This window comes from Cherax quadricarinatus, chromosome 17 (assembly GCF_038502225.1).
Source record: "Cherax quadricarinatus isolate ZL_2023a chromosome 17, ASM3850222v1, whole genome shotgun sequence".
In the NCBI taxonomy this organism is placed as follows: domain Eukaryota; kingdom Metazoa; phylum Arthropoda; class Malacostraca; order Decapoda; family Parastacidae; genus Cherax; species Cherax quadricarinatus.
Window position 1 is genome coordinate 881,720 of NC_091308.1, and position 27,648 is coordinate 909,367.

The following is a 27,648-nucleotide window of genomic DNA, read 5'->3' on the forward strand; positions in this document are numbered from 1 at the left end:
CATCCACTTATACACTTCAATGATATCTCCCCTCATTCTACGTCTCTCCAGAGAGTGGAGATTTAAGGCTTTAAGTTTATCTTAATACGGGAGATTCCTTACACAGTAAATAATTTTAATCATTCTTCTCTGTATGTTCTCTAATGAGTCTATATCCATCCTGTAGTAAGGAGACCAAAACTGAGCAGCATAATCTAAATGAGGCCTCACTAGTGATGTATAGAGCTGTAAAATAACTTTTGGACTTCTGTTACTTATACTTATTGAGATAAATCCTAGTAATCTGTTAGCCTTGTTGTACACACTTAAGCACTGCTGTCTTGGCTTTAGGTTTCTGCTTACTATGCCTCCCAAGTCTTTTTCACATTCTGAATGATCAAGCTCTACTTCACCTAGTTTATAGCTTCGAGGGTTATTTGTCCAAATCCTCCTGGAGTTCATTGCAGTTCTCCTCAGAATGAATCACATGGTCTATCATTGTATTATCAGCAAATTTGCTCATGTGATGAATGGTTTGAAAAACCGACAAGTTGAAGATTGAGACACTCATGTAGCATATGGGAATCTTTATTCAGGAAACGTACATTCTACAAGATTGATGGACTGAACACATCGACTCCAGGCTGAGGGACTGATTACCTCATACTCCTCCTCTCCTTACGCCTTCCTTTTTGTATTGGACTGATGAAGCCACTGTGTGGCGAAAAGTTTCCTGAATAAAGATTCCCATATGCTACATAAGTGTCTCAATCTTCAAATTTGCTCATGTCACTCATAATCCCTTCAGCAAGGTCATTAATGTAAATTATGAACAAGAGAGGGCCTATAACTGATCCTTGTGGAATGCCACTAGTGACTAATCCCCAGTCAGATTTGACTCCATTAATCAAAACTCTCTGCTTTCTGTTGGTAAGCCATGCCTCTATCCATGCTAGAACTTTACCTCCTGTACTATGAGCTGCCACTTTTCTTAAGGGTCTCTTGTGAGGTACTCTATCGAAGGCTTTACTAAAATCCAAATAAACAATATCATGTTCTTTATCACTGTCTACTGCCTCAAATGTTCTATTGAAGAACGTCAGTAAATTTGTCAGGCAGGAATGACCTCTTGTGAACCCATGCTCTTCAAGGTGACTTCTAATAATGTCAGCTATAACTGATTCTAGTAACTTGCCCACTATAGATGTCAGGCTTATTGGATGGTAATTTGAAGGAATGGACTTATCCCCTGATTTGAATATAGGAACCACATAGCCAGCTTCCACAACTCTGGCACAACACCAGTAAGGATGGATGCATTAAACACACTCGTTAATGGTTGACTAAGTTCCATCTTGCATTCCTTAGATACCCTGGAAAACAACTCGTCGGGACCCAGGGACTTATTTTGCTTCAGTTTGTCTATCTGTTAGATAACCATGTCCCTCGTGACAGTAATATTAGTCAATCTGAATTCATCAGGAACTGAATAATTGTTAATTTCTGGAATCTCATTTATGTCTTCCTGTGTAAAAACTGACAAAAAAATAGTCATTAAATATGGAACACATTTCCAGTTCGTTATCCGTCAGCTGTGCATTCCCAATTTTCAAAGGTCCTACTTTTTCTTTCACCGTCATCCTATACACTTGAAAGAACCCCTTTGTATTGGTCTTTGATTCATTAGCAACTTAATTTCATAGTCATGTTTAGCCTTTCTAATCCCCTTTTTTACTTCTCTTTTAAGCTGAACATATTGGTCAGTAAGGTTAACCTTTCCTCTTCTGATGTGCCTATAAATTCCCCTTTTGTCCCCTAATAGATGCTTTAGCCTCCTGTTAACCCATTTGGGATTGTTATTATTAGACCTAATTTCTCTCTGGGGAATGTGTATACTCTGAGCATGGTGTACATTATTAACCCTTTGACTGTTTTAGTTGTATATACAGTATAGGTCTTACGAGCCAGTGTTTCGGACGTATATATACTCAATTATTCTAACGGCTTCAAATCAAGCAGGAGAAAGCTGGTAGGCCCACATGTGAGAGAATGGGTTTGTGTGGTCAGTGTGCACCACATAAAAAAAATCCTGCAGCGCACTGTGCATAATGAGAAAAAAAACTGACCATTTTTCTGGATTAAAACGCCGACTTTGAGATGTATTTTTATATAGTATTTATCGTTGTATTCTCGTTTTCATGGTCTTATGTGATAAAATGGAAAACGTATTGCAGAAATAGGGATGATTTTGATTAGTTTCACGATGAAAATGACCTTGAAATTGAGCTCAAAGTAGCGGAAATGTTTGATTTTTACCAATGTTCAAGAGTAAGCAAATCACACTACACGTCCAATACAGGTCAACTGGGGAGTCTAATATTCTTTCACTAGTGCACTGATATTATTTATACCATTTTTACAATAATGCAGTAGTCTGCATAACAGTAAATTTTGTATTTTTTGTATGAATAAAAAATAAAAATAGAAAGCAATAGTAATATAAGAGGGGCCTAGAGATGTGACTAATGAACAGAGGATATGTTATTTTAGTGCCAAGAATGTCTTCATTGTTTATTCTGGACCCTATTTTGAAACTGGCATCTTTTTTAATTTGCGTGAAATTGACCAAATTACCAATTTTTGACCACTTTATTGGGCAGTTCAAATTGGTAAATGGGCAGTTTCTTGTACTCAGTTGATAGAAAAAATGGAGTTCTAAAGAAATAGCTATGAGTTTGGTCAACTGGAACAATGGAATTGGCCAAAAACAGGGCTCAAAGTTGGCGAAATCGCCGATGCTTATATGTCGCCAAGACCGCTAACTTTGTTGGAGCGTAATTCCGTGAGTTTTCGACCAAATTTCGTACTTTTGGTGTCACTACCATCAGGAAAAGATTCTCTATCATTTCATAAGATTTTTTTTTTTTTTTTTTTCAAAAATTTTGCGACATAGAATGACAGTTTCAGAAAGGGGCCTGTGACAGTCAAAGGGTTAAGAAAAAATCATAAATGAAGATCCCTTCATGATCATAAGTATGATCATTGCCAATAAAATCATTAGCTAAATAACCCCAATCGAAATTTGAGAGGTGGTACCTAAGTCCACTATAATCGGCAGAACGAAAATCAGGAATTTTTACCGTATTATCTTTATTCTTGTATTCCCAGTTAATGCTAAAAGTGATGGATTTGTGATGACTTGTGCCAAGCTCTTAAGTGATCTCCAGATTATTTACGAATGTTTCCTTATTTGACAAGACTAGGTCTAGCAAATTATTACCCCTGGTAGGCTCTGTTACGCACTGCTTCAGAAAACAGTCCTGAACTGTTTCCATAAAGTCACTGGACTCCAGATTACCTGTCAAAGAATTCCAGTCATTTTGACTAAAGTTAAAATCCCCTATTATCACTATGTTACTGTGTCTAGAAGCCATAACAATTTCGTCCCAAAGAAGTCTCCTTTTATCATGATCCAAGCTTGGAGGTCGGTATATTACACCTAGAATTAGTTTTTCTTAACCTACAAAATTCTACCCAAACAGATTGTTACTGTTCCATCTATTTTTATACCTGTTTTTATGCAACAGTTAATATTTTCTTGAACATATAATGCAACTCCTCCCCCCTTCCCATTACATCTATCCACATGGAACAACTTAAACCCTTAAATATTACACTCAGCAGTCATATCCCGACTCTTTAAATCATACCACATTTCAGTTAATGCAATGACATCAAAGTTCCTAGCACATGCTACCAAATGTAGTTCATTAATCTTATTTCTTGCACTTCGACTGTTAGCATAAAATAACATCATATGTTTTTTCTTCTGCACATTTTTCCTATTCACCTTTGTTTTTACACAATTTCTGATATTATCATTACCCAGAGTTACTCCATGACAGTTACTATTAAGATTCTTAATATCAGAGCATAAGTCAATATTTCCATACTCATTATTTATCATTTCTAAACCCATACCTCTAACTAATCCTAGTTTAAATAGTGGGAAGGATTGTGAAGGACCTGCCTAGTATGGGCCAACAGGCCTGCTGCAATGTTCCTCCTTTCTTATGTTCTTTTGGACTTCTGTTACTTATACTTCTTGAAATTAATAAGAAGAAATAAATCCTAGTACATAATCTATTAGCCTTATTGCACACACTGGGGCACTGTTGTCTTGGCTTTAGATTTCTACTTACCATGACTCCTAAGTCTTTTTCACATTCTGTATGATCAAGCTCGAGGGTTATTTTCATTACCAAGGCCTGGTAGCTTACACTTATCCACATTGAACTTCATCTGCCATTTTTCAGACCAAGACATTAATTTGTCCAAATCCTCCTGGAGTTCATTGGTATCCTCCTCAGAATGAATCATATGGCCTACCTTTGTATCATCAGCAAATTTACTCATGTCACTTGGAATTCCTTCATCAAGGTCATTAATGTAAATTATGAACAAGAGAGGGCCTAAAAGTGATCCTTGTGGAATGCCACTAGTGACTAATCCCCATTCAGATGTAACCCCATTAATGAAAACTCTCTGCTTTCTGTTGGTAAGCCATGCCTCTATCCATGCTAGAACTTTACCTCCTATACCGTGAGCTGCCACTTTTCTTAAGAGTCTTTTGTGAGGTGCTCTATTGAAGGCTTTACTAAAATCCAAATAAACAATATCATATTCTTTATCACTGTCTACTGCCTCAAATGTTTTATTGAAGAACATCAGTAAATTTGTCAGGCAGGAATGACCTCTTGTGAACCCATGCTGAGATTCATTAATCAAATTATGCTCTTCAAGATGACTTCTAATAATATCAATTATAATTGATTCTAATAATTTGCCTGCTATAGAAGCCAGGCTAATTTGATGGTAATTTGATGGCATGAACTTATCCCATGATGTGAATATAGTTATCCCATGATGTGAATATAGGAACTACATTAGCTGTCTTCCACATCTCTGGCACAACACCATTTAGGATGGACACATTAAACACACTCGTTAATGGCTGACTAAGTTCCAAGCTTAGTTCCAATGCTACCCAAGCTTATTGCTTGGGTAGCATTGAAAATTGATTTAGCCAAATATTCTGTTAGTGGGATGGATTGTAAAGGATCTGCCTAGTAGAAGCCAAGAGGCCTGCTGCAGTGTTCCTCCTTTTTTGTGTTCTTATGTTTTTATGATGCAACTGGAGGTGTTGGAGTTATGTAGAGACGACTGATTCTCCACACTTCATGAAAAAACTTTGGTGTTTGAAACTTTTCGAATTTCAGAATTTTGGATAAAGACATGTGGACCCGTATTCTGAAGCTTGTTCTCATGTAGCTAATTAATGTATGAATATTAACCTTCCAGAACAGGTCTTTCTAAAGTCATGGAACTTTTTCGAAGTCATCGTGGAGAAACTAATGAAGAGCGGCAGCGAAGGAAGAGCGGAGGAGTGAGTACACTTTACTCAGATACTTTATTACAGTAAAAGAAATTAAGATTTGTAATAGTTTTTATTGCAGTATTGTTATTTCAAAAGATAGGGTATTACACTGATTATATTATTCTCATATTAAATGAATTAATAAATAAAAATGTTAATAAGTTAAGTTAATGATCATTTGAAAATCTTTTTAAAGGTTTATTTAAAATCTTAATTATTTTACTGTACATATATTAATGTATTAAAGACTATTATAAAGTGACCAGTTTGTGTACATGTTATAACAGCAAGAGAGGAGTTTAACTCCTTTACCGGTACTGAATTGTGCTCAAGTGATGTACTGTTCTATAGTACCCTACCATACTCAAGTGAAGTACTGTACAGTAGTGAAATATTGTACTATAGTACTCAACTGTAGTTCATTTCTGTATAATAGTACTATACTGTAGTGCAGTACTGTATTATAATACTATACAGTAGTATTCTTCTGTAGTGCAGTACTATATTATAGTACAGTACTCTATTATAGTGCAGCACTGTACTGTGGTACTGTACTGTATCACTCTACTGTAGGACTATAGTGCAGTACTGTTTCATAGTACTGTATTGTAATACTATAGTACTGTACTGCAGTGCTGTAGTACAGTAGTGTATTCAACAGGGCCAAGCTTCTGCAGATGGTGGTGACAGGTAAGTGAACTATCATAACTGGGATAATATATTTGAGCCACAGCTTAAATCCATGTGAGCTCTCATCTTGGGGAAACCTGTCTCTCAGTTCTTCTACAAGAATCCAGTTGCTGTCTGAGTATACATTATTGTGTATCCCCCACGGAAGGCTAACACCTACTGCTAATACATAGTGTTACTAACTTTCCAAGATGGAAGCAGTCAAACCTTCCAGGTTTTTTTTTGTTCACAACCAAAATGGCTCTATTTTCTTGTGGAATTTTGAAAACCTGAAGCTTAATTTTTGGAAACTATAGTGTCTTATTTGTATCTGTCAACCCACTGTAAACTGAAAAATTGTTGATATTATTCTGTTCATGGGAAAGCTTTAAACCATCACTGGGTCATACAGCATCTGGGAAATGGGTAGTAATTAAATTTGACTCAATGAAGGGAAATCTAGTTCCATTTCCAAGGAACAAAAACCCTTTGCCAAAATCAAGGCACTCCTATAATGAGTGAAAACTGAGTAAAATGAAATCTGGGTAAAATCTCTGAAAAGTGCTAGAGAGAGAGAGAGAGAGAGAGAGAGAGAGAGAGAGAGAGTGTGAGTGTGAGTGTGAGTGAGTGTGAGTGTGTGTGAGTGTGAGTGTGAGTGTGAGTGTGAGTGTGAGTGTGTGTGAGTGTGAGTGTGAGTGTGAGTGTGAGTGTGTGTGTGTGTGTGTGTGTGTGTGTGTGTGTGTGTGTGTGTGTGTGTGTGTGTGTGTGTGTGTGTGTGTGTGTGTGTGTGTGTGTGTGTGTGTGTATCATCTGGGTTCGATAACATGGATGGGGTAAAAATACTCACGTAGGCTGGTAGTACGTATAATATATAACGGAAAGTATGGGATGCGCCAACAGCTGACCTGCCTCTCTCTCTGCTTCCTATCTCAGACTGACTCACAAGTGCCTAGCGGGTAAGGCATTCAAAAATATGCTATGGTCAGCAGCAACATGAGTAACAGTCAGTGATTCACACAGACGGTTGGTAGTGAGTCATCTACTGATGCACTGGTTACTGGTAACTGGTTACTAGGAACTGGTACTACTACTGAGATGTGTGTGTGTGTGTGTGTGTGTGTGTGTGTGTGTGTGTGTGTGTGTGTATGTGTGTGTGTGAGTGGGAGAGTGAGTGAGTGAGTACGTACTCACCTAGTTGCACTCACCTAGTTGTGGTTGTGGGGCTCGAGTCACAGCTCCTGGCCCCACCTCTTCAACTCTTCCCGCTCTGTGAGCTTTATCATACCTCTTCTTAAAGCTATGTGTGGATCCTGCCTCCACTACATCACTACCCAGGCTATTCCACTTCCTGACAACTCTGTGACTGAAGAAATACTTCCTAACATCCCAGCAGTTCATCTGAGTCTTCAACTTCCAACTGTGACCCCTTGTTGCTGTGTCCCATCTCTGGAACATTCTGTCTCTGTCCACCTTGTCTATACCTCCCAGTATTTTATATGTCATTATCATATCCCCCCTATCTCTCCTGTCTTCCAGTGTCGTCAGGTCGATTTCCCTTAACCTCTCCTCGTAGGACATACCCCTTAGCTCTGAGACTAGTCTTGTTGCAAACCTTTGCACTTTATTTAGTTTCTTTACATGCTTGGCTAGGTGAGGGTTCCAAACTGGCACTGCATATTCCAATATAGGCCTAATGTACACAGTTCACAGGGTCCTGAATGAGTCCTTATTTAGATGTCAGAATGCTGTTCTTAGGTTTGTCAGGTGCCTGTATGCTGCAGCAGTTATTTGGTTGATGTGTGCCTCAGGAGATGTGCCCAGTGTTATACACACAACAAGATCCTTTTCCCTGAATGAGGTTTGTAGGCTCTGGCCCCCTAGACTGTACTCAGTCTGTGGTCTTCTTTGCCCTTACCCAATCTTTATGACTTTGCACTTGGTGGGGTTGAACTCTAGGAGCCAGTTGCTGGACCAGGCCTGCAGTCTGTCCAGATCCCTTTGTAGTTCTGCCTGGTCCTCGTCTGATTTAATTCTTCTAATCAACTTTACATCATCTGCAAACAGGGACACTTCGGATTCTATTCCTTCCATCATGTTGTTCACAAATACCAGAAACAGCACCAATCTTAGGACTGATCCCTGTGGCACCCCGCTCATTACAGATGCCCACTCTGACACCTCGCCATGTACCATGACTCACTGTTGTCTTCCTGACAGGTATTCCCTGATACATTGCAGTGCCTTCCCTGTTATCCCTGCCTGGTCATCTAGCTTTTGCACTAATCTCTTGTGTGGAACTATGTCAAACACCTTCTTACAGCCCAAGAAAGTGCAATCTACCCACCCCTCTCTTTTGTCCTACTGCTGTAACCCTGTCATAGAACTCCAGTAGGTTTGTGACACAGGATGTCCCGTCCCTGAAACCGTGCTGGTTATTATTAATAAGCTCATTCCTTTCCAGGTGTTCCACCACTCTTCTGATAATTTTCTCCATGACTTTGCATACTATACACATCAGTGCCACTGTTCTGTAGTTCAATGCTTTGTGTCTTTCTCTTTTAAAAATTGGGACTACATTTGCTTTCGATAGATGTGTTGAATATTGTTGTTAGGGGTACACACAGCATCTCTGCTCCCTCTCTAAGGACCCATGGAGAGATGTTATCTGGCCCCATCACCTTTGAGGTATTTAGTTCACTTAGCAGCCTCTTCACTTCTTCCTCGGTTGTATGTACGTATTGTGTCCAACATTTGATGGTGTACCCCCTCTCCGTCTTTCTGGAGTCCCTTCTATCTCCTCTGTGAACACTTCTTTGAATCTCATGTTGAGCTTCTCACATACTTCGCAGTCGTTTTTTTTGATCTCTCCTCCTTTCTTCTTAAGCCTGATTACCTGGTCCTTGACTGTTGTTTTCCTCCAGATATGGCAGTACAACAGCTTCAGGTCAGAATTGGCTTTTGTTGTGTGTGTGTGTGTGTGTGTGTGTGTGTGTGTATGTGTATGTGTGTGTGTGTGTGTATACTCACCTAATTGTACTCACCTAATTGTGGTTGCAGGGGTCGAGCCTCAGCTCCTGGCCCCGCCTCTTCACTGATTGCTACTAGGTCCTCTCTCTCTCTGCTTCCTGAGCTTTATCATACCTCTTCTTAAAACTATGTATGGTTCCTGCCTCCACTACTTCACTTGCTAGGCTATTCCACTTCCTGACGACTCTATGACTGAAGAAATACTTCCTAACGTCTCTGTGACTCGTCTGAGTCTTCAGCTTCCAGTTGTGACCCCTTATTCCTGTGTCCCCTCTCTGGAACATCCTATCTCTGTCCACCTTATCTATTCCCCGCGGTATCTTGTATGTCGTTATCATGTCTCCCCTGGCCCTTCTGTTCTCCAGTGTCATCAGTCTGATTTCCCTCAACCTTTCCTCGTACGACATTCCCCTGAGCTCTGGGACTAGCCTTGTTGCAAACCTTTGTACTTTCTCTAACTTCTTGATGTGCTTGACCAGGTGTGGGTTCCAGACTTGTGCTGCATACTCCAGTATGGGCCTAACATACACAGTGTACAGTGTCTTGAACGATTCCTTATTTAGGTATCGGAATGCTATTCTCAGGTTTGCCAGGCACCCGTATGCTGCAGCAGTTATTTGGTTGATGTGTGCCTCTGGTGACGTGCTCGGTGTTATGGTCACCCCGAGGTCTTCCTCCCTGAGTGAGGTCTGTAGTCTTTGTCCACCTAGCCTATACTCTGTCTGCAGTCTTCTTTGCCCCTCCCCAATCTTCATGACTTTGCATTTGGCAGGATTGAATTCAAGAAGCCAGTTTCTGGACCACATGTCCAGCCTGTCCAGGTCTCTTTGCAGTCCTGCCTCATCCTCATCCAATTTAATTCTTCTCATCAACTTCACATCATCTGCGAATAGGGACACTTCAGAGTCTATTCCTTCCATCATGTCGTTCGCATATATCAAAAATAGCACTGGCCCTAGAACTGACTCCTTTGGGACCCCGCTCGTCACAGGCGCCACTGTGTGTGTGTGTGTGTGTGTGTGTGTGTGTGTGTGTGTGTGTGTGTACTCACCTAATTGTGATTGCAGGGTCGAGACTCAGCTCCTGGCCCTGCCTCTTCACTGATCGCTACTAGGTCCTCTCTCTGCTTCCTGAGCTTTTTCATACCTCGTCTTAAAGCTATGTATGGTTCCTGCCTCCTGTGTGTGTGTGTGTGTGAGTGAATGAGTATATGTGAGTGAGTGAGTAAATGTGTGAGTGTGTGTGAGGAGCTTTTTATTAAAAACAAAATTTCATAGGTTAGTAGTATGGTGTTACCCTACTGATACACATTGTGTACAGTAGGACCCCTGTATCTGCGAGGGATATTTTGCAAGGACCTACCGTGGATATCAAAACCACGAATAGTAGCAAACCCTATATGTAAGTCCTATGCATATCTATAATAAAGTTTAATTGATAAATTATGCACAGTAATTGGAGAATTATCACTTTTTTCCTAATGGGAAGCACTTCAAGGCTTCTCTTAGGCTTTGATGACCTGCCAACTTTTCTACTTCTGTGCTTTTGGGCCATTATTTTACAAAATTAAGAGGTATTTTTGGACCACAGTAAACCATGGATAACTGAAACCATGGATAATGAGTCAGTGGATAAGTGGGTTCTACTGTATATGTATTTATAGATGGGTCCACTTCAGGTGCAAATTGTGGGATCCATAATCTTAGATAAGTGGACTAAAAGTTTTTGAGAAAAATATTTGGATTTTTCTTCTCCATTTGAATATTTTACTTCTTCTACCACCTCATCTTTCATTTTGCCAATAGGTATGTTTTATTATGTAATATGATACACAAGGCTTAAATGATACATTGATAGTACAAGATGGCATATACAATATGCAGTGGAACCTCTACTTGCGAGCGCATCTACGTGCGAGTTTTTCCAAATACAAGCAGTCGATCGATCGATTTTTTGCTTCCATACGTGAGTGAAATTTCCATAAGCGAGCGGGCCTCAAGGGAGGTTTCTTGATGCTGGTGAGGGGCACTTGCTCTTGATCTAGGAAATTGGATCTCATTTGTTTGTTGGACTATCTTATTGGGCAATGTATGATGGAAAGATGCTTCTTAACATACACCAAAAATGAAAGAAATTGGACCATAAATAATGGAGTTCACATCTCAGCAATTAGCCTCCCCATAGCAGTATTTTTGTATGGTTTTTATGGTTGTATTCTCTCTCTCTTTTTTTTTTTTTTGGTCTCATTTGATAGAATGGAAATTTTTTTGTTTTTTTCAACAAACTGGCCGTATCCCACCAAGGCAGGGTGGTCCAAAAAGAAAAACGAAAGTTTCTCTTTTTAAATTTAGTAATTTATACAAGGGAAGGGGGTTACTAGCCCCTTGCCCCTGGCATTTTAGTCGCCTCTTACAACACGCATGGCTTACGGAGGAAGAATTCTGTTCCACTTCCCCATGGAGATAAGAGGAAATAAACAAGAACAAGAACTAGAAAGAAAATAGCAGAAAATCCAGAGGGGTGTGTATATATATGCTTGTATATGTATGTGTAGTGTGACCTAAGTGTAAGTAGAAGTAGCAAGACGTGCCTGAAATCTTGCATGTTTATGAGACAGAAAAAAGGACACCAGCAATCCTACCATCATGTAAAACAATTACAGGCTTTCATTTTACACTCACTTGGCAGGACGGTAGTACCTCCCTGGGCGGTTGCTGTCTACCAACCTACTACCTAAAAGAATGGAAGATATATTACAGAAATTGATATGATTTTGATTGGTTTCACAACGAAAAATACTTTACAATTGAGCTCAAAGTAGGACAAATGTTAGATTCTTTGCAATGTTAAGAGTAAACAATTGATGTCACTGCCCATTCCAATATGCAGTCATGAATGGGTTGACATTGTTATACAATTATTACAATAATGCAGTAGTCTGCATAACAGTAAATCTTCTATTTTTTGTGTGAATAAAAATTACAAATTATTTATATAATAATAATAATAATTGTGGAAATTTTTTTGATTTTCCGAAGCTATAGCGCCTAATAGATGTTTAATGTGTCGATATGAGTCAAAAATGTATTTGACAATAGGATAGAACCAAGAGTTCCCTTGGCGCATGCGCAGATGTGCGGGGGTGGAGGTCGACTCGGGGCATGGGGGAGGCGGGAGTGTTTTGAATGTAGTGAGGAGGCTGGGAAAGCATGCAACCAGGAAATTGGCATTCACGGCGGCCTAAGGATTAATATAGGCCTCATTTCATAATAGGAAGTGTCGTAACTGTTCCTGGTGGAGAGTGAGGGAACGGGATTTATGGGACCACCGTAATAAAGTGGTAAAATGAATGAATAAGGGTAGGACCGGGTGACTGGCGCGTCACCATGGACTGTGTCCCGGGGAAAATTACCCTTGGTTTAATCATCACTATCATCGGTCTCAGATCTTAATGGAGTGATCTCTAATGTGTATAATAATTATGTGACATTAAATCGTCTTGTGAATTGTAATGTAATTAATGATAATAACGCTAAGTTAAGAGAATGCGTGAAGTGAAATAAGTCGCCGTGCTCTGAGTGAACACGTTAGACCTTGTTGTTCTCGAGACGAGGAAAGTGAAGTTCATTGAGTCACGACTTCTAAACCGGGACAAACCAACGGATACCTCGTCCTGCTGGAATGAGAACCGTGTCAGTGTAGCAGGACCTTGAAATGAGATGGTGAATGGAGGAAATAAGGAGTATCAATCACCCACAGTTAAGTAACCCTTCTAGTTATAGCAGACTGATACTGGCCAGTTAGGTATGTTGTAATTGGATAGGTTATGAGTGATCCAGCTACATCAAGTGACCACCAGAGAATATCTGGTAAGTGGAGAGATTATGTACAAGTGTTTTTTCTTGATGGATATATCCATGTGTAACCTACCCCCCCCTTCATTCAGTTACACTAATATAATCTATACAGTCCACAATTAATTAGTAGCACCGTACTTGTGGGTGCTATCCAATCCATACTGGTCTCGGATAGATATGGATAAGATTGTGAGGTCGAAGGGACCACCTGCCGTGACCAGGGGAGGTTAAGTTTTCTCACATGTCTACACGGGGTGACTACGGTAAACAATATGGTTGTCTCCCAATGAGATTACTTGTATGTATATAATGTTGAGGTACATACAGGTAATCACCCCTACATAATTTTCCACAATAATAATAATAATACATATAATAATAATAGTATAATAATATTAATATAATATGTATAATAATAATAATAGTATAATAATATTAATATAATATGTATAATAATAATACATGTATAATAATAATGTACTATACCTGGAGACCTGGAGTTTACCTGGAGAGAGTTCCGGGGGTCAACGCCCCCGCGGCCCGGTCTGAGACCAGGCCTCCTGGTGGATCAGAGCCTGATCAGCCAGGCTGTTGCTGCTGGCTGCACGCAAACCAACATACGAGCCACAGCCCGGCTGATCCGGAACTGACTTTAGGTGCTTGTCCAGTGCCAGCTTGAAGACTGCCAGGGGTCTGTTGGTAATCCCCCTTATGTGTGCTGGGAGGCAGTTGAACAGTCTCGGGCCCCTGACACTTATTGTATGGTCTCTTAACGTGCTAGTGACACCCCTGCTTTTCATTGGGGGGATGGTGCATCGTCTGCCAAGTCTTTTGCTTTCGTAGTGGGTGATTTTCGTGTGCAAGTTCGGTACTAGTCCCTCTAGGATTTTCCAGGTGTATATAATCATGTATCTCTCCCTCCTGCGTTCCAGGGAATACAGGTTTAGGAACCTCAAGCGCTCCCAATAATTGAGGTGTTTTATCTCCGTTATGCGCGCCGTGAAAGTTCTCTGTACATTTTCTAGGTCGGCAATTTCACCTGCCTTGAAAGGTGCTGTTAGTGTGCAGCAATATTCCAGCCTAGATAGAACAAGTGACCTGAAGAGTGTCATCATGGGCTTGGCCTCCCTAGTTTTGAAGGTTCTCATTATCCATCCTGTCATTTTTCTAGCAGATGCGATTGATACAGTGTTATGGTCCTTGAAGGTGAGATCCTCCGACATGATCACTCCCAGGTCTTTGACGTTGGTGTTTCGCTCTATTTTGTGGCCAGAATTTGTTTTGTACTCTGATGAAGATTTAATTTCCTCATGTTTACCATATCTGAGTAATTGAAATTTCTCATCGTTGAACTTCATATTGTTTTCTGCAGCCCACTGAAAGATTTGGTTGATGTCTGCCTGGAGCTTTGCAGTGTCTGCAATGGAAGACACTGTCATGCAGATTCGGGTGTCATCTGCAAAGGAAGACACGGTGCTGTGGCTGACATCCTTGTCTATGTCGGATATAAGGATGAGGAACAAGATGGGAGCGAGTACTGTGCCTTGTGGAACAGAGCTTTTCACCGTAGCTGCCTCGGACTTTACTCTGTTGACGACTACTCTCTGTGTTCTGTTAGTGAGGAAATTATAGATCCATCGACCGACTTTTCCTGTTATTCCTTTAGCACGCTTTTTGTGCGCTATTACGCCATGGTCACACTTGTCGAAGGCTTTTGCAAAGTCTGTATATATTACATCTGCATTCTTTTTGTCTTCTAGTGCATTTAGGACCTTGTCGTAGTGGTCCAATAGTTGAGACAGACAGGAGCGACCTGTTCTAAACCCATGTTGCCCTGGGTTGTGTAACTGATGGGTTTCTAGATGCGTGGTGATCTTGCTTCTTAGGACCCTTTCAAAGATTTTTATGATATGGGATGTTAGTGCTATTGGTCTGTAGTTCTTTGCTGTTGCTTTACTGCCCCCTTTGTGGAGTGGGGCTATGTCTGTTGTTTTTAGTAACTGTGGGACGACCCCCGTGTCCATGCTCCCTCTCCATAGGATGGAAAAGGCTCGTGATAGGGGCTTCTTGCAGTTCTTGATGAACACAGAGTTCCATGAGTCTGGCCCTGGGGCAGAGTGCATGGGCATGTCATTTATCGCCTGTTCGAAGTCATTTGGCGTCAGGATAACATCGGATAGGCTTGTGTTAATCAAATTTTGTGGCTCTCTCATAAAAAATTCATTTTGATCTTCGACTCTCAGTCTGGTTAGCGGCTTGCTAAAAACTGAGTCATATTGGGACTTGAGTAGCTCACTCATTTCCTTGTTGTCATCTGTGTAGGACCCATCTTGTTTAAGTAGGGGCCCAATACTGGACGTTGTTCTCGATTTTGATTTGGCATAGGAGAAGAAATACTTTGGGTTTCTTTCGATTTCATTTATGGCTTTTAGTTCTTCCCGCGATTCCTGACTCCTAAAGGATTCTTTTAGCTTAAGTTCGATGCTTGCTATTTCTCTGACCAGTGTCTCCCTACGCATTTCAGATATATTGACCTCTTTTAGCCGCTCTGTTATTCTTTTCCGTCGCCTGTAAAGGGAGCGCCTGTCTCTTTCTGTTTTACATCTACTCCTCCTTTTTCTTAGAGGAATAAGCCTTGTGCATACATCGAGTGCTACCGAGTTAATCTGTTCTAGGCATAAGTTGGGGTCTGTGTTGCTTAGTATATCTTCCCAGCTTATATCGGTTAGGACTTGGTTTACTTGGTCCCACTTTATGTTTTTGTTATTGAAGTTGAATTTGGTGAATGCTCCCTCGTGACTAATCTCATTATGTCGGTCTGGGGCTCCGCGCATACATGACTGAACCTCAATTATGTTGTGATCTGAGTATATTGTTTTTGATATGGTGATATTTCTTATCAGATCATCATTGTTAGTGAAGATGAGGTCTAGTGTATTCTCCAGTCTAGTAGGCTCTATTATTTGCTGGTTTAAATTGAATTTTGTGCAGAGATTTAAAAGCTCGCGTGAGTGTGAGTTTTCATCAGAGCTGCCTCCTGGTGTTATTACTGCAACAATATTATTTGCTATATTCCTCCATTTTAGGTGCCTTAAGTTGAAATCCCCCAGGAGCAAGATGTTGGGTGCAGGAGCTGGAAGGTTTTCCAGACAGTGGTCAATTTTTAACAGCTGTTCCTGGAATTGCTGGGATGTTGCATCCGGAGGCTTGTAGACTATCACAATGACTAGGTTTTGGTTCTCGACCTTTACTGCTAAAACTTCCACTACATCATTTGAGGCATTTAGCAGTTCTGTGCAAACAAGTGACTCTGCAATGTACAGGCCAACCCCCCCCTTTTGCCTGTTCACTCTGTCACATCTGTATAGGTTGTAACCTGGGATCCATATTTCGTTGTCCAAGTGATCCTTTATGTGGGTCTCAGTGAAAGCCGCGAACATTGCCTTTGCCTCTGCAAGCAGTCCACGGATGAAAGGTATTTTGTTGTTTGTTGCTGGCTTTAGACCCTGTATATTTGCAAAGAAGAATGTTATCGGACTGGTGGTATTGTTGGTACTGGGGGGGGATTTTTTTTCCGGCATTAGTATCTGTATCTGTCGGTTTGGAGTGGAGGCCATCGACTGTGGTTCCACTCCAGGAATGACTGGATTTGGTATACGATTTCTGCCATTTCCTGCCAGTTTTTTTTCCTTCCTGGCACTAAAAAACCTCTCCCTCTTGAGTGGCTGTGGCTACCCAGGTTTTCCCATGGCCTGGATGTTTTGTATCTTTTTGTCCCCTTTAGATGGTATGCCTGGCAATTTAAGTTATAGCACAGTCTTTCCTGTACTGAAGAGGTACACAGTTCAGGGTGAAAAAGCTTACAGGAAGGGAGTTTGCATTTTCCTGTTGTCATATGGGCATGGCATTTCCTAGGGTGGTCATAGTTGCACGTCCCATCTGTTTTTCCAGATTTCCCATGCCAGCAGATACCGAGTGCATAGTATGTGCACAGGCTTGGTTTCCGTTTGCCTTGGGTTTCTGTGTCTGTATTCCCTGTTGGTGCATGTTTCCCTGTCTTACTTCTATCCTCCCTAGCACCAACAATGGAGCTCCCACCATTTGTTTTTGGTAATATATCCTCACTATTGCTAGTGGAGTCCTCTTGTTTGCTATTTCCTGCGGTATTTCTAGTTTGCAATATTGGTTTTATCTTATCTTTGACTACACTTGTTTCCCTACTATGGCTCCTGTCCCCTATGCGGTCATTCATATGTATTCCTTCCTGCGTATAATTCCCGACTACCTGGACAAAATCTCCAGCTTCACCATTACTGTCTCCCAGGACAGCATCTCCAGCTTCCCCATTACTGTCTCCCAGGACAGCATCTCCAGCTTCACCATTACTGTCTCCCAGGACAGCACCTCCAGCTTCCCCATTACTGTCTCCCAGGACAGCACTATCAGCCCCCCATTTACTGACTACCAGGACATCATCTCCAGCCTTACAGTTTCTGACTACATGGCCAGTATCAAGGGCAGTACCATTCAGCCCGGACTTTTTATGTTCCCATCTGTTGTAGAAAGCTTCCAGGTTTTCTATGAAAGCAGCTTTGATGTTGACCTCTTTTAATACCCTTGTGATTTTAGTCCACAGATTTATCTCATTTGGGCATACCCAAAAACACTTCCCTGTTTTAATACTGCTTGTAGCTAGTTCTTGGATATCTGCACAAGGGGCGTGACACCAATTTCCACAGAAATGACAATTTATGCATGTGGAAGCCCGTTTGTTTGACTGACCACAGACTACACACAGCTTCATAATGATTTGAATGGTTGATTTACTGCAATTCTACTAGCAACCTCTTGAATATTCTATTAATAACCTGCTAGGTGGTGCACAACGAAACCGTTTGAAACCAGTCCAGGGTTCGGACCAGTCAAGGGTTCGGACCAGTCAAGGGTTTGGACCAGTCTATCTGATCTGATCAGTGGGTCACTTATTTAAACCATACTGGTCGGTGATTTGAGCTAACACATGAAGGATCTACTGGAAATTATCTACCCGAGTAATATGTGATTTGATTGATACAAAAGTATAACTTGCGTGTTGAAGAGCCGGTGACTGCTGGCACTCCTACAATGACGAACGATCGAGCCTCCACCTTTGTTTATCAATCGCTGTATCTAGCTTCTCTATTTTTTTTTCCGTCTCCACCACAATAAATGCTATATTATCACTATAGTTGACTGGTGCAAATTTTGGAGGAAGGGCGCTTTTTCTGTAGTAATAATTGCTTCTCGTTGTGTATACTGCGACCGCTGGTAACTACAGGTTATATGAAATTCACAGTAACGTCTGGTATTTCAAGAAAAAGAAACTAATGAAAGTCACTCCACTTCACTAAGTACCATTATAATACTGGTTAGTTGCTACTACAACACTGTATTCTGCTATTCACTGGTATCACTAGATTATATGCGAGTACACTAGCAGGCCAGGAAGATTATTAAAAACAGCTGACCTGTGGTAAGTTTCTGGCGACTTCTGGCACCTGCCTCTATAGGCTTATCACTTCATTTACAAATTCACCTGTTTTCAAATGACACTTTAGCCTTTATCATCAATATACTAGGGAGCCACTGTAGTATACACTATACACTATGTATACTCAATGCTTTCAGGGAGACTTTCTTTCCTCTGACACAAAGTTCAATATTATTATTTTTCCACACGGGACCGGCCTATGATTCCCCTCTGGCAGTAAACTCTGCTAGGAAGTGCACACTAATTCTCCTTTTTTTACTCAGTATATAATGTTTTCCGCCCAAGATTGGTTCCAGGCGCTAGAGGGATGTATCGTATAGGATTGATGACACAAATTAAAGTTCTAGCACGTAAGAGCGACCGTGAAAACACCAGAAAAACCGGGAGCACAACGAGGCACGCTGACACGCTATGTTTGCCCGGCTGGTCAGGACTATAAAATAATAATTATAATAATAGATGGAGGAGATGAAGGAGGGGTGTTAGTGTTGCAGTTTAAAAACTGTAGTGTAAAGCACCCTTCTGGCAAGACAGTGATGGAGTGAATGATGGTGAAAGTTTTTCTTTTTCGGGCCACCCTGCCTTGGTGGGAATCGGCCAGTGTGATAATAAAAAAAAAAAAATAATAGATGGCTTCAAAAGGCTGTCACTAGATGACAGTGTTTACCACAACAAAGCAGGAGCGGTTGTGGCCACTTCCATCTGTTAAATAATGACATATTTTATTCATTCTAGAGTACATATATATATATACGTATTGGTTTGGAAATGGGGTAGTCGATGAGTGGAACAGTCTGCCTAGTAGGGTTATTGAGGCTAAGACCTTGGGTAGTTTCAAATTTAGGTTGGATAAATACATGAGTGAGAGGGGTTAGATTTGAGTGGGACTTGCACATGAGTTAATAGATTATCAAAGCTTGTTCCTTGGGTAGAATTGAAAATTGAGTTCGGCAAATATTCTGTTAGTGGGATGGATTGTGAAGGACCTGCCTAGTATGGGCTAACAGGCCTGCTCCAGTGCTCCTTTTATAAGAACATAAAAACATAAGAAAGGAGGAGCACTGCAGCAGGCCTGTTAGTATGTTAGCCCATACTAGGCAAGTCCTGCACAATCCATCCCACTAACAGAATATTTGCCCAACTCAATTTTCAATTTGCCTACAATTGAGGTTAGGCTTATTGGGCGGTAATTTGACGGTAATGACTTGTCCCCTGCTTTAAAAATAGGAATTACATTAGCCATCTTCCACACATCAGACACTACACCTGTCTGAAGAGATAAATTAAAAATATTAGTTAAGATAGGATAAGATTTCGTTCGGATTTTTAACCCCGGAGGGTTAGCCACCCAGGATAACCCAAGAAAGTCAGTGCGTCATCGAGGACTGTCTGACTTATTTCCATTGGGGTCCTTAATCTTGTCCCCCAGGATGCGACCCACACCAGTCGACTAACACCCAGGTACCTATTTGGTGCTAGGTGAACAGGACAATAGGTGTAAGGAAACGTGTCGGAATTTCCACCCTCCGGGAATCGAACCCGGGCCCTCCGTGTGTGAAGTGGGAGCTTTAGCCACCAGGCTACCGGGCCACTTCCAGGCCACAGAGTTCCATTTTGCATTTCTTAAGAACCCTTGAAAAAAGTTCATCAGAACCAGGCGATTTATTTTGCTTCAAACAGTCTATCTGTTTGATAACCATTTCGCTAGTGATTATGTAATACATAATTTATCTTCTTCAGGCCCATTAAAAAACCTAATTATTGGGATATTATTAACCCTTTCAGGGTCCGTCCCGGAGATCTACGGCTTTACGTTCAGGGTCCAAACCGTAGATCTACGTCATGGGCTCAGCTCACTCTGATAAACTGTGAGTGGTAGATTTGGGCCTAGATATGAGCGAATACATCTATGTGGTATGTGTGCACCACATAAAACAGATCCTGCAGCACACTGTGTATAATGAGAGAAAAAAACTGAAATCATGATTTTTCGATTAAAACAGCAACTTTGCAGTGTTTTTTCGTATGTTTTTTATAGTTGTATTTGCGATTTCTTGGTCTCAGTTGATAGAATGGAAGACATATTACAGAAATAGAGATGATTTTGATTGGTTTTAGCACTGGAAATGGCTTGAAACTGAGCTCAAAGTAGCAGAAATGTTAAATTTTTGCCGATATTCAAGAGTAAACAAACGACCTCACACGTCTAATACACACCAGCTGGTGGGTCTAATATGCATTCACAAATATGGTGATGATATTTATACAATTATTACAGTATTGCTTAACAGTAAATCTTCTATTTTTTGGTGTGAATAAAAATTCATTATGTGAATAAAAAATCAAAATGGAATTTATTTGTAAAGCCTCAAAACGTAACTAATGAACAGAGGAAATGTTAGTTTAGTTCCAGGAATACCTACATTGTTTATTCTGGATTCTATTTTGAAATTGGAATATTTTGAACTTTGTGTTAAATTGGCCAAATTAACAATTTCCGATCACTTTAATTTGTAGTTGAAACAGTTGACTTGCTGATTTCTTGTGCTTAATCGATAGAATAGAAGTAATACTAGTGAAATAGCTAAGAATTTGGTTGGCTGGAATAATGTAATTGGCCTAAAATGGGAGTCAAAGTCGGCAAAATCGCCGATTCGTAAATACAGTGGACCCCTGGTTAACGATATTTTTTCACTCCAGAAGTATATTCAGGTGCCAGTACTGACCGAATTTGTTCCCATAAGAAATATTGTGAAGTAGATTAGTCCATTTCAGACCCCCAAACATACACATACAAACGCACTTACATAAATACACTTACATAATTGGTCACATTCGGAGGTAATCGTTATGCGGGGGTCCACTGTATCGTTGACACATCAAAATTCGCGAGAGCATAATTTCGTCAATTTTCCATCAAATTTCATACTTTTTGCTTTATTACCTTCACAAAAAGATTCTCTACCATTTCATAAGAAAAAATAACAAATTTTTTTTTGAAAATTCTTGGACACTGGGGCACCACTTCAGATTTGGGCCTTGGACCCTGAAGGGGTTAATGTCTTCCTGAGTAAAAACCAAGAGAAAATAATTATTAAAAATAGAGCACATTTCATTCTCTTTGTCAGTAAGAATTCCATAGTTATTTTTAAGGGGACCTATCTTATATCTAACTTTTGTTCTATACACCTGCAAAAAACTTTTAGGGTTAGATTTCGAATCCCTAGCAACTTTAATTTCATAGTCCCGTTTATCTTTTCTTATCCCTTTTTTAATGTCCTTCTTAATGTCAATATACTGATTCATAAGAAGACCCTCGCCTCTTTTGATATGCCTATAAATGCCTTTCTTCTGCCCTAAAAGATATTTGAGCCTATTATTCATCCATTTTGGGTCATTTCTATTAGATCTAATTTCTTTATACGGGATAAATGTTTTTTGGGCAGCATTTATGTGTTCAGAAAACAGTCATATTGATAGCTCTCTTCGTTACCCCAGTCCACAGATGACAAGTCTTCTCTAAGCCCATTGTAATCTGCTAAGCGAAAATCTGGGACCGTTACTGAGTTATCCCTACTATCGTACTTCTATTCAGTGCTAAAGGTAATTGATTTATGATCACTTGTACCGAGTTCCTCTGTAATTTCTAAATTATTAACAAGGGTTTCCTTGTTTGCCAGAACCAAATCAAGCAGGTTATTTCCCCTTGTAGGTTCTGTCACAAACTGCTTCAAAAAAAATCCTGAACTGCTTCTAAGAAATCGTTAGATTTTAAATTCCCAATCAAGAAATTCCAATCAATCTGACTAAAGTTGAAGTCCCCTAGAATTACTACGTTATCGTGACTTGTGGCCTTAACAATTTCCTCCCATAGTAGTCTCCCTTGGTCCCTATCTAAGTTTGGGGGATGGTATATCACATCTAAAATTGGTTTTTCATGTCGATCTGAAAATTCTATCCAAAGAGAGACTGTATGTGTTATTTCAGATTTTATACCCTTTTTTATGCAACAGTTCAAGCGATCTCGGACATACAGTGCCACCCCACTCCCCCCTCCTTCCTGATGCTTCTGTCTACTTGGAACAATTTAAGACCCTGTATGTGACATTCAGCAGGCATGTCCTGATTTTTCGTATTGAACCATGCCTCAGTTAAGGCAAATGTACATCAATGTTACCTGCACTAGCAACTAATCTCAACTCGTCCATTTTATTCCTCGTACTATGACTATTTGTGTAATACAGTGGACCCCCGCATAACGATGGCATCGCATAGCGATTTTTCCGCATAACGATTACTTTTATCGCAAAATTTTTGCCCCGCATACCGATTAAAAACCCGCATACCGATTTTCGTCCGAGACGCGTCCAATGTGCCCTCACATGTGCCGGCCGTCCCATTGTTTACCAGCCAGCCTCCGCGGTAACATCCAAGCATACACTCGGAATATTTCGTATTATTACAGTGTTTTCGGTGGTGTTTCTGGAAAATAAGTGACCATGGGCCCCAAGAAAGCTTCTAGTGCCAACCCTGTGGTAAAAAGGGTGAGAATTAGTATGGAAATTAAGAAAGATTTTGAAGGGTTTGGGGCTAACCCTGAGAAGCCTATGCCAGTTGTGGAATCCATTGTGCCTACTTCAAAGATTAAGGAAATGTGTGCAGAGTGGTTTGAACTGCAAACCTTTATAGATGAAAATCACCCTGACACAGCTGTTGCAAGCCGTGCTGGTGACTATTTCAATGACAATGTTATGGCCCATTTTAGGAAAGTCTTGAAGAAACGGGAGGTACAGAGCTCTATGGACAGATTTGTTGTGCGACAGAGGTCCAGTGACTCTGAAGCTGGTCCTAGTGGCATTAAAAGAAGAAGGGAAGTAACCCCAGAAAAGGACTTGCTACCTCAAGTCCTAATGGAAGGGGATTCCCCTTCTAAACAGTAAGAAGATAATGCTCTCCCCTCCTCCCATCCCATCAATCATCACCAGATCTTCAATAAAAGTAAGTGTCATGTAATTGTGCATGCCTTTTTCAGTTTGTGTGTATTAAAATTAACATTTCATGTGGTAAAAAAAAATTTTTTTCATACTTTTGGGCGTCTTGCACGGATTAATTTTATTTCCATTATTTCTTATGGGGAAAATTAATTCGCATAACGATTATTTCGCATAACGATGAGCCCTCTTGCACGGATTAAAATCGTTAACCGGGGGTCCACTGTACAGTGGACCCCCGCCTTACGATGGCATCGCGTTACATTAAATCCGCCATACGATACATTTGAACGCAAAAATTTTGCCTCGCTTCATGCTAAAAAACTTGCCTCACGCAATTCGTCCGGGACACGTCCCACGTGTGGCCTCAGTGCCAGTGTTTACAAGCCAGCCAGTGCGGTCGCATCCACGCATACATTCAGTACATTTCACCTTATTCCAGTGTTTTTTGTGCTTGTAACTGCAAAATAAGTTACCATGGGCCCCAAGAAAGTGCCAACCCTGTAGTAAAAAGGGTGAGAATTAGTATGGAAATTAAGAAAGATTTTGAAGGGTTTGGGGCTAACCCTGAGAAGCCTATGCCAGTTGTGGAATCCATTGTCCTATTTCAAAGATTAAGGAAATGTGTGCAAAGTGGGTTGAACTGCAAACCTTTATGGATAAAAAGCACCCTAACACAGCTATTGCAAGCTGTGCTGGTGACTATTACAATGACAGTGTTGTGGCCCATTTTAGGCAAATCTTAAAGGAATGGGAGGTACAGTGACTCTCAAGCTGGTCCTAGTGGCATTAAAAGAAGGGAAGTAACCCCGGAAAAGGACTTGCTACCTCAAGTCCTAATGCAAGGGGATTCCCCTTCTAAACAATAACTTCCACACTCTCCCCTCCTCCCATCCCATCAATCATCATCAGATCTTCAATAAAGGTAAGTGTCATGTATTTTATTCTTAGTAGAGTAGTAATTGTGCATGCCTTCTTCAGTTTGTGTGTATTAAAATTAATATTTCATGTGGTAAAATTTTTTTTTTTTCAAACTTTGGGGTGTCTTGCATGGATTAATTTGATTTCCATCATTTCTTATGGAGAAAATTAATTCGCCTTATGATAATTTCGGCTTACAATGAGCTCTCAGGAACAGATTATTATCGTTAGGCGGGAGTCCACTGTATATGTTTAAGGACCCTCCTTTCTTTTTACCCTTCCTGCTCCTTTCTATTCTTCCACTATACCTATTACTGTAAATAACAAAAAAAGGCACAATACCGTGACTGGAACAATACACAAATAACCCGCACATAGAAGAGAGGAGCTTACGACAACGTTTCGGTCCGACTTGGACCATTTACAAAGTCACACTAACCAGAAGTGGAGCAGGACGGCTATATATAGGCAGGAAGAGGTAGTGGTGGAGTTGGTAGTAGTAGTAGTAGTAGTAGTAGTAGTAGTAGTAGTAGTAGTGGTAGTAGTAGTGGTAGTAGTAGTGGTAGTAGTAGTGGTAGTAGTAGTGGTAGTACAGTGGACCCCCGGTTCACGTTATTAATCCATTCCTGAGAGCTCATCGTAAAGCAAAATTATCGGAAAGCGAATCAATTTTCCCCATAAGAAATAATGGAAATCAAATTAATCCGTGCAAGACACCCAAAAGTATGAAAAAAAAACTTTTACTACATGAAATATTAAGTTTAATGCAACAGAATAATTACAATAACAATAATACCAATAGAATAATCACAATAGAATAATTGACACTTACCTTTAATGAAGATCTGGTAATCATTGATGGGATGGGAGGAGGGGAAACTGCCTAGCCTTTTCACAAATGATTGCTCAAGAGATGCTATCTCCTGCTATCTGTTTTTCATTTATCCACACCAATTACAGTCTCTCAATATTTTCTAACACTTGCGATCGCTGTTTTGTAATCACAGTTGCACCTTTTGCAAGAACAGCTTCCTTGATTGCCGTTTTCCTGCTCACTATAGTAGAGATGGTTGATTGGGATTTACTATACAACTTGGCCAGGTCCAACACACGCACTCCACTTTCATACTTTGCAATTATCTCTTTCTTCATTTCAATAGTCATTAGCACCCTTGGTCTTGATGGGTTGGTACTAGAAGCTTTCTTGGGGCCCATGGTGACTTATTTTGGAGAAACAAGCACCAAAAACAGTGATAATATGGAATGTACCGAATGTATCCTTAGATGCGCGCACACTGGCTGGCTTGTAAACACTGGCACACACGGGGCAGTTCAGGCCACACGTGGACACGTCTCGTACGAATCGTATCGCATACCGGGTTTTGTAACAGGAACCGAGGCAGATTTTTTGCGATATAATGCTTCGGATACCGGATTTATCGGATACCGATGACTTCGCGAACCGGGGATCCACTGTAGTAGTAGTGGGGAAAAAGGAGGAGGAGCCAGTCAAATACAAAGAAAGGGGAGCACTGCAAGGGAGCTAGGTGCCCACAGAGGGAGAGCAAGTGCACAGAGGTGGGTGAAAGGGGAAGTGGTGAAATAAATAATGAAGGAACAGAAGCACAAGACAGAATAAAGAAAGACAACCCATTGGAGAAAAAGGAAAAAGGAAAGGGGAAGAGGGAGAAGAAGAAAAGAAAAAGAAAAAATGAGGAATCAGGTTAAGTCACAGGTGTTCTGAAGTTTGGAGCATTTTACAATGTAGTGGGAGAGGAAGGCATCTACAGAGACGAAGCCAGGACTAAGATTCATACAAGGAAAGTTGTGTATTAGAGAGGATTCAACTAGATGGCGACTGTTAGAGTTGGAAGTAGGGAAGACAGTTTTAGCAGAAGACCAGTCAATAGGATGGCTATGATCTCTGACGTGACAGAAAAGAGCATTATTAGTGTCGGCAAGCCTAACACTATTTTTGTGCTCCCTAAGTCGGTCAGAAAGAGATCGACCAGTTTCTCCAAAGTATTGAAGAGGACAGGAGGAACAAGAAATAGAGTAGACACCAGGAGCATCTGTAGAGGGAGGAGAGGTATGAACAAGATTAGTGCGAAGAGTGTTAGTCTGGCGGAAAGTAAGCTTGATGTCTAAGGGACGGAGATAATTGTTGAGATTAGAAAGACCGGAAATGTAGGGAAGGCAGAGGACAGAAGAGTTCTCAGGAGTAGAGAGTTTGGGAGAGAAGAAATTACGTTTAGCACGTGAGAGGGCAGAGTCTATGAAATGGGAAGGGTAGCCAAGACGGGAAAATGAATTATGAAGAGTGGAAATTTCTGCACTTTTCTGTCACGTCAGAGATCATAGCCATCCTATTGACTGGTCTTCTGCTAAAACTGTCTTCCCTACTTCCAACAGTCGCCATCTAGTTGAATCCTCTCTAATACACAACTTTCCTTGTATGAATCTTAGTCCTGGCTTCGTCTCTGTATATGCCTTCCTCTCCCACTACATTGTAAAATGTTCCAAACTTCAGAACACCCGTGACTTAACCTGATTCCTCATTTTTTCTTTTTCTTTTTCTTCTTCTCCCTCTTCCCCTTTCCTCTTTCCTTTTTCTCCACTGGGTTGTCTTTCTTCTGTCTCGTGTTTCTGTTCCTTCATTATTTATTTCACCACTTCCCCTTTCACCCACCTCTGTGCACTTGCTCTCCTTCTGTGGGCACCTAGCTCCCTTGCAGTGCTCCCCTTTCTTTGTATTTGACTGGCTCCTCCTCCTTTTTCCCCACTACTACTACTACTACTGCTACTACTACTACTGCTACTACTACTACTGCTACTACTACTACTGCTACTACTACTACTACTGCTACTACTACTACTACTGCTACTACTGCTACTACTGCTACTACTGCTACTACTGCTACTACTACTACTACTACTGCTACTACTACTACTGCTACTACTACTACTGCTATTACTACTACTGCTATTACTACTACTGCTACTACTACTACTACTACTACTACTACTACTACTACTACTACTACTGCTACTACTACTACTACTACTACTGCTACTACTACTACTACTACTACTACTACTACTACTACTACTACTACTACTACTACTACTGCTACTACTGCTACTGCTGCTATTACTGCTACTACTACTACTACTGCTACTACTGCCGCCGCCACCGCCGCCACCACCACCGCCACCACCACCACCCACCAACCACCA

At 40.7% G+C, this 27,648-nt stretch overlaps 1 protein-coding gene across 7 annotated transcripts in view; it reads left to right on the forward strand.

The window, feature by feature from the left end:
• Positions 1–27,648, forward strand: part of SNF4Agamma (SNF4/AMP-activated protein kinase gamma subunit) — a 998,728-nt gene that overhangs the window by 521,550 nt on the left and 449,530 nt on the right. For all 7 annotated transcript variants that reach the window (XM_070085706.1, XM_053773265.2, XM_053773263.2 and 4 more), the window contains one exon: positions 5,341–5,425. In XM_070085706.1, coding sequence (XP_069941807.1) covers positions 5,341–5,425 — 85 coding nt within the window. The remainder of the gene's footprint in view (positions 1–5,340; positions 5,426–27,648) is intronic.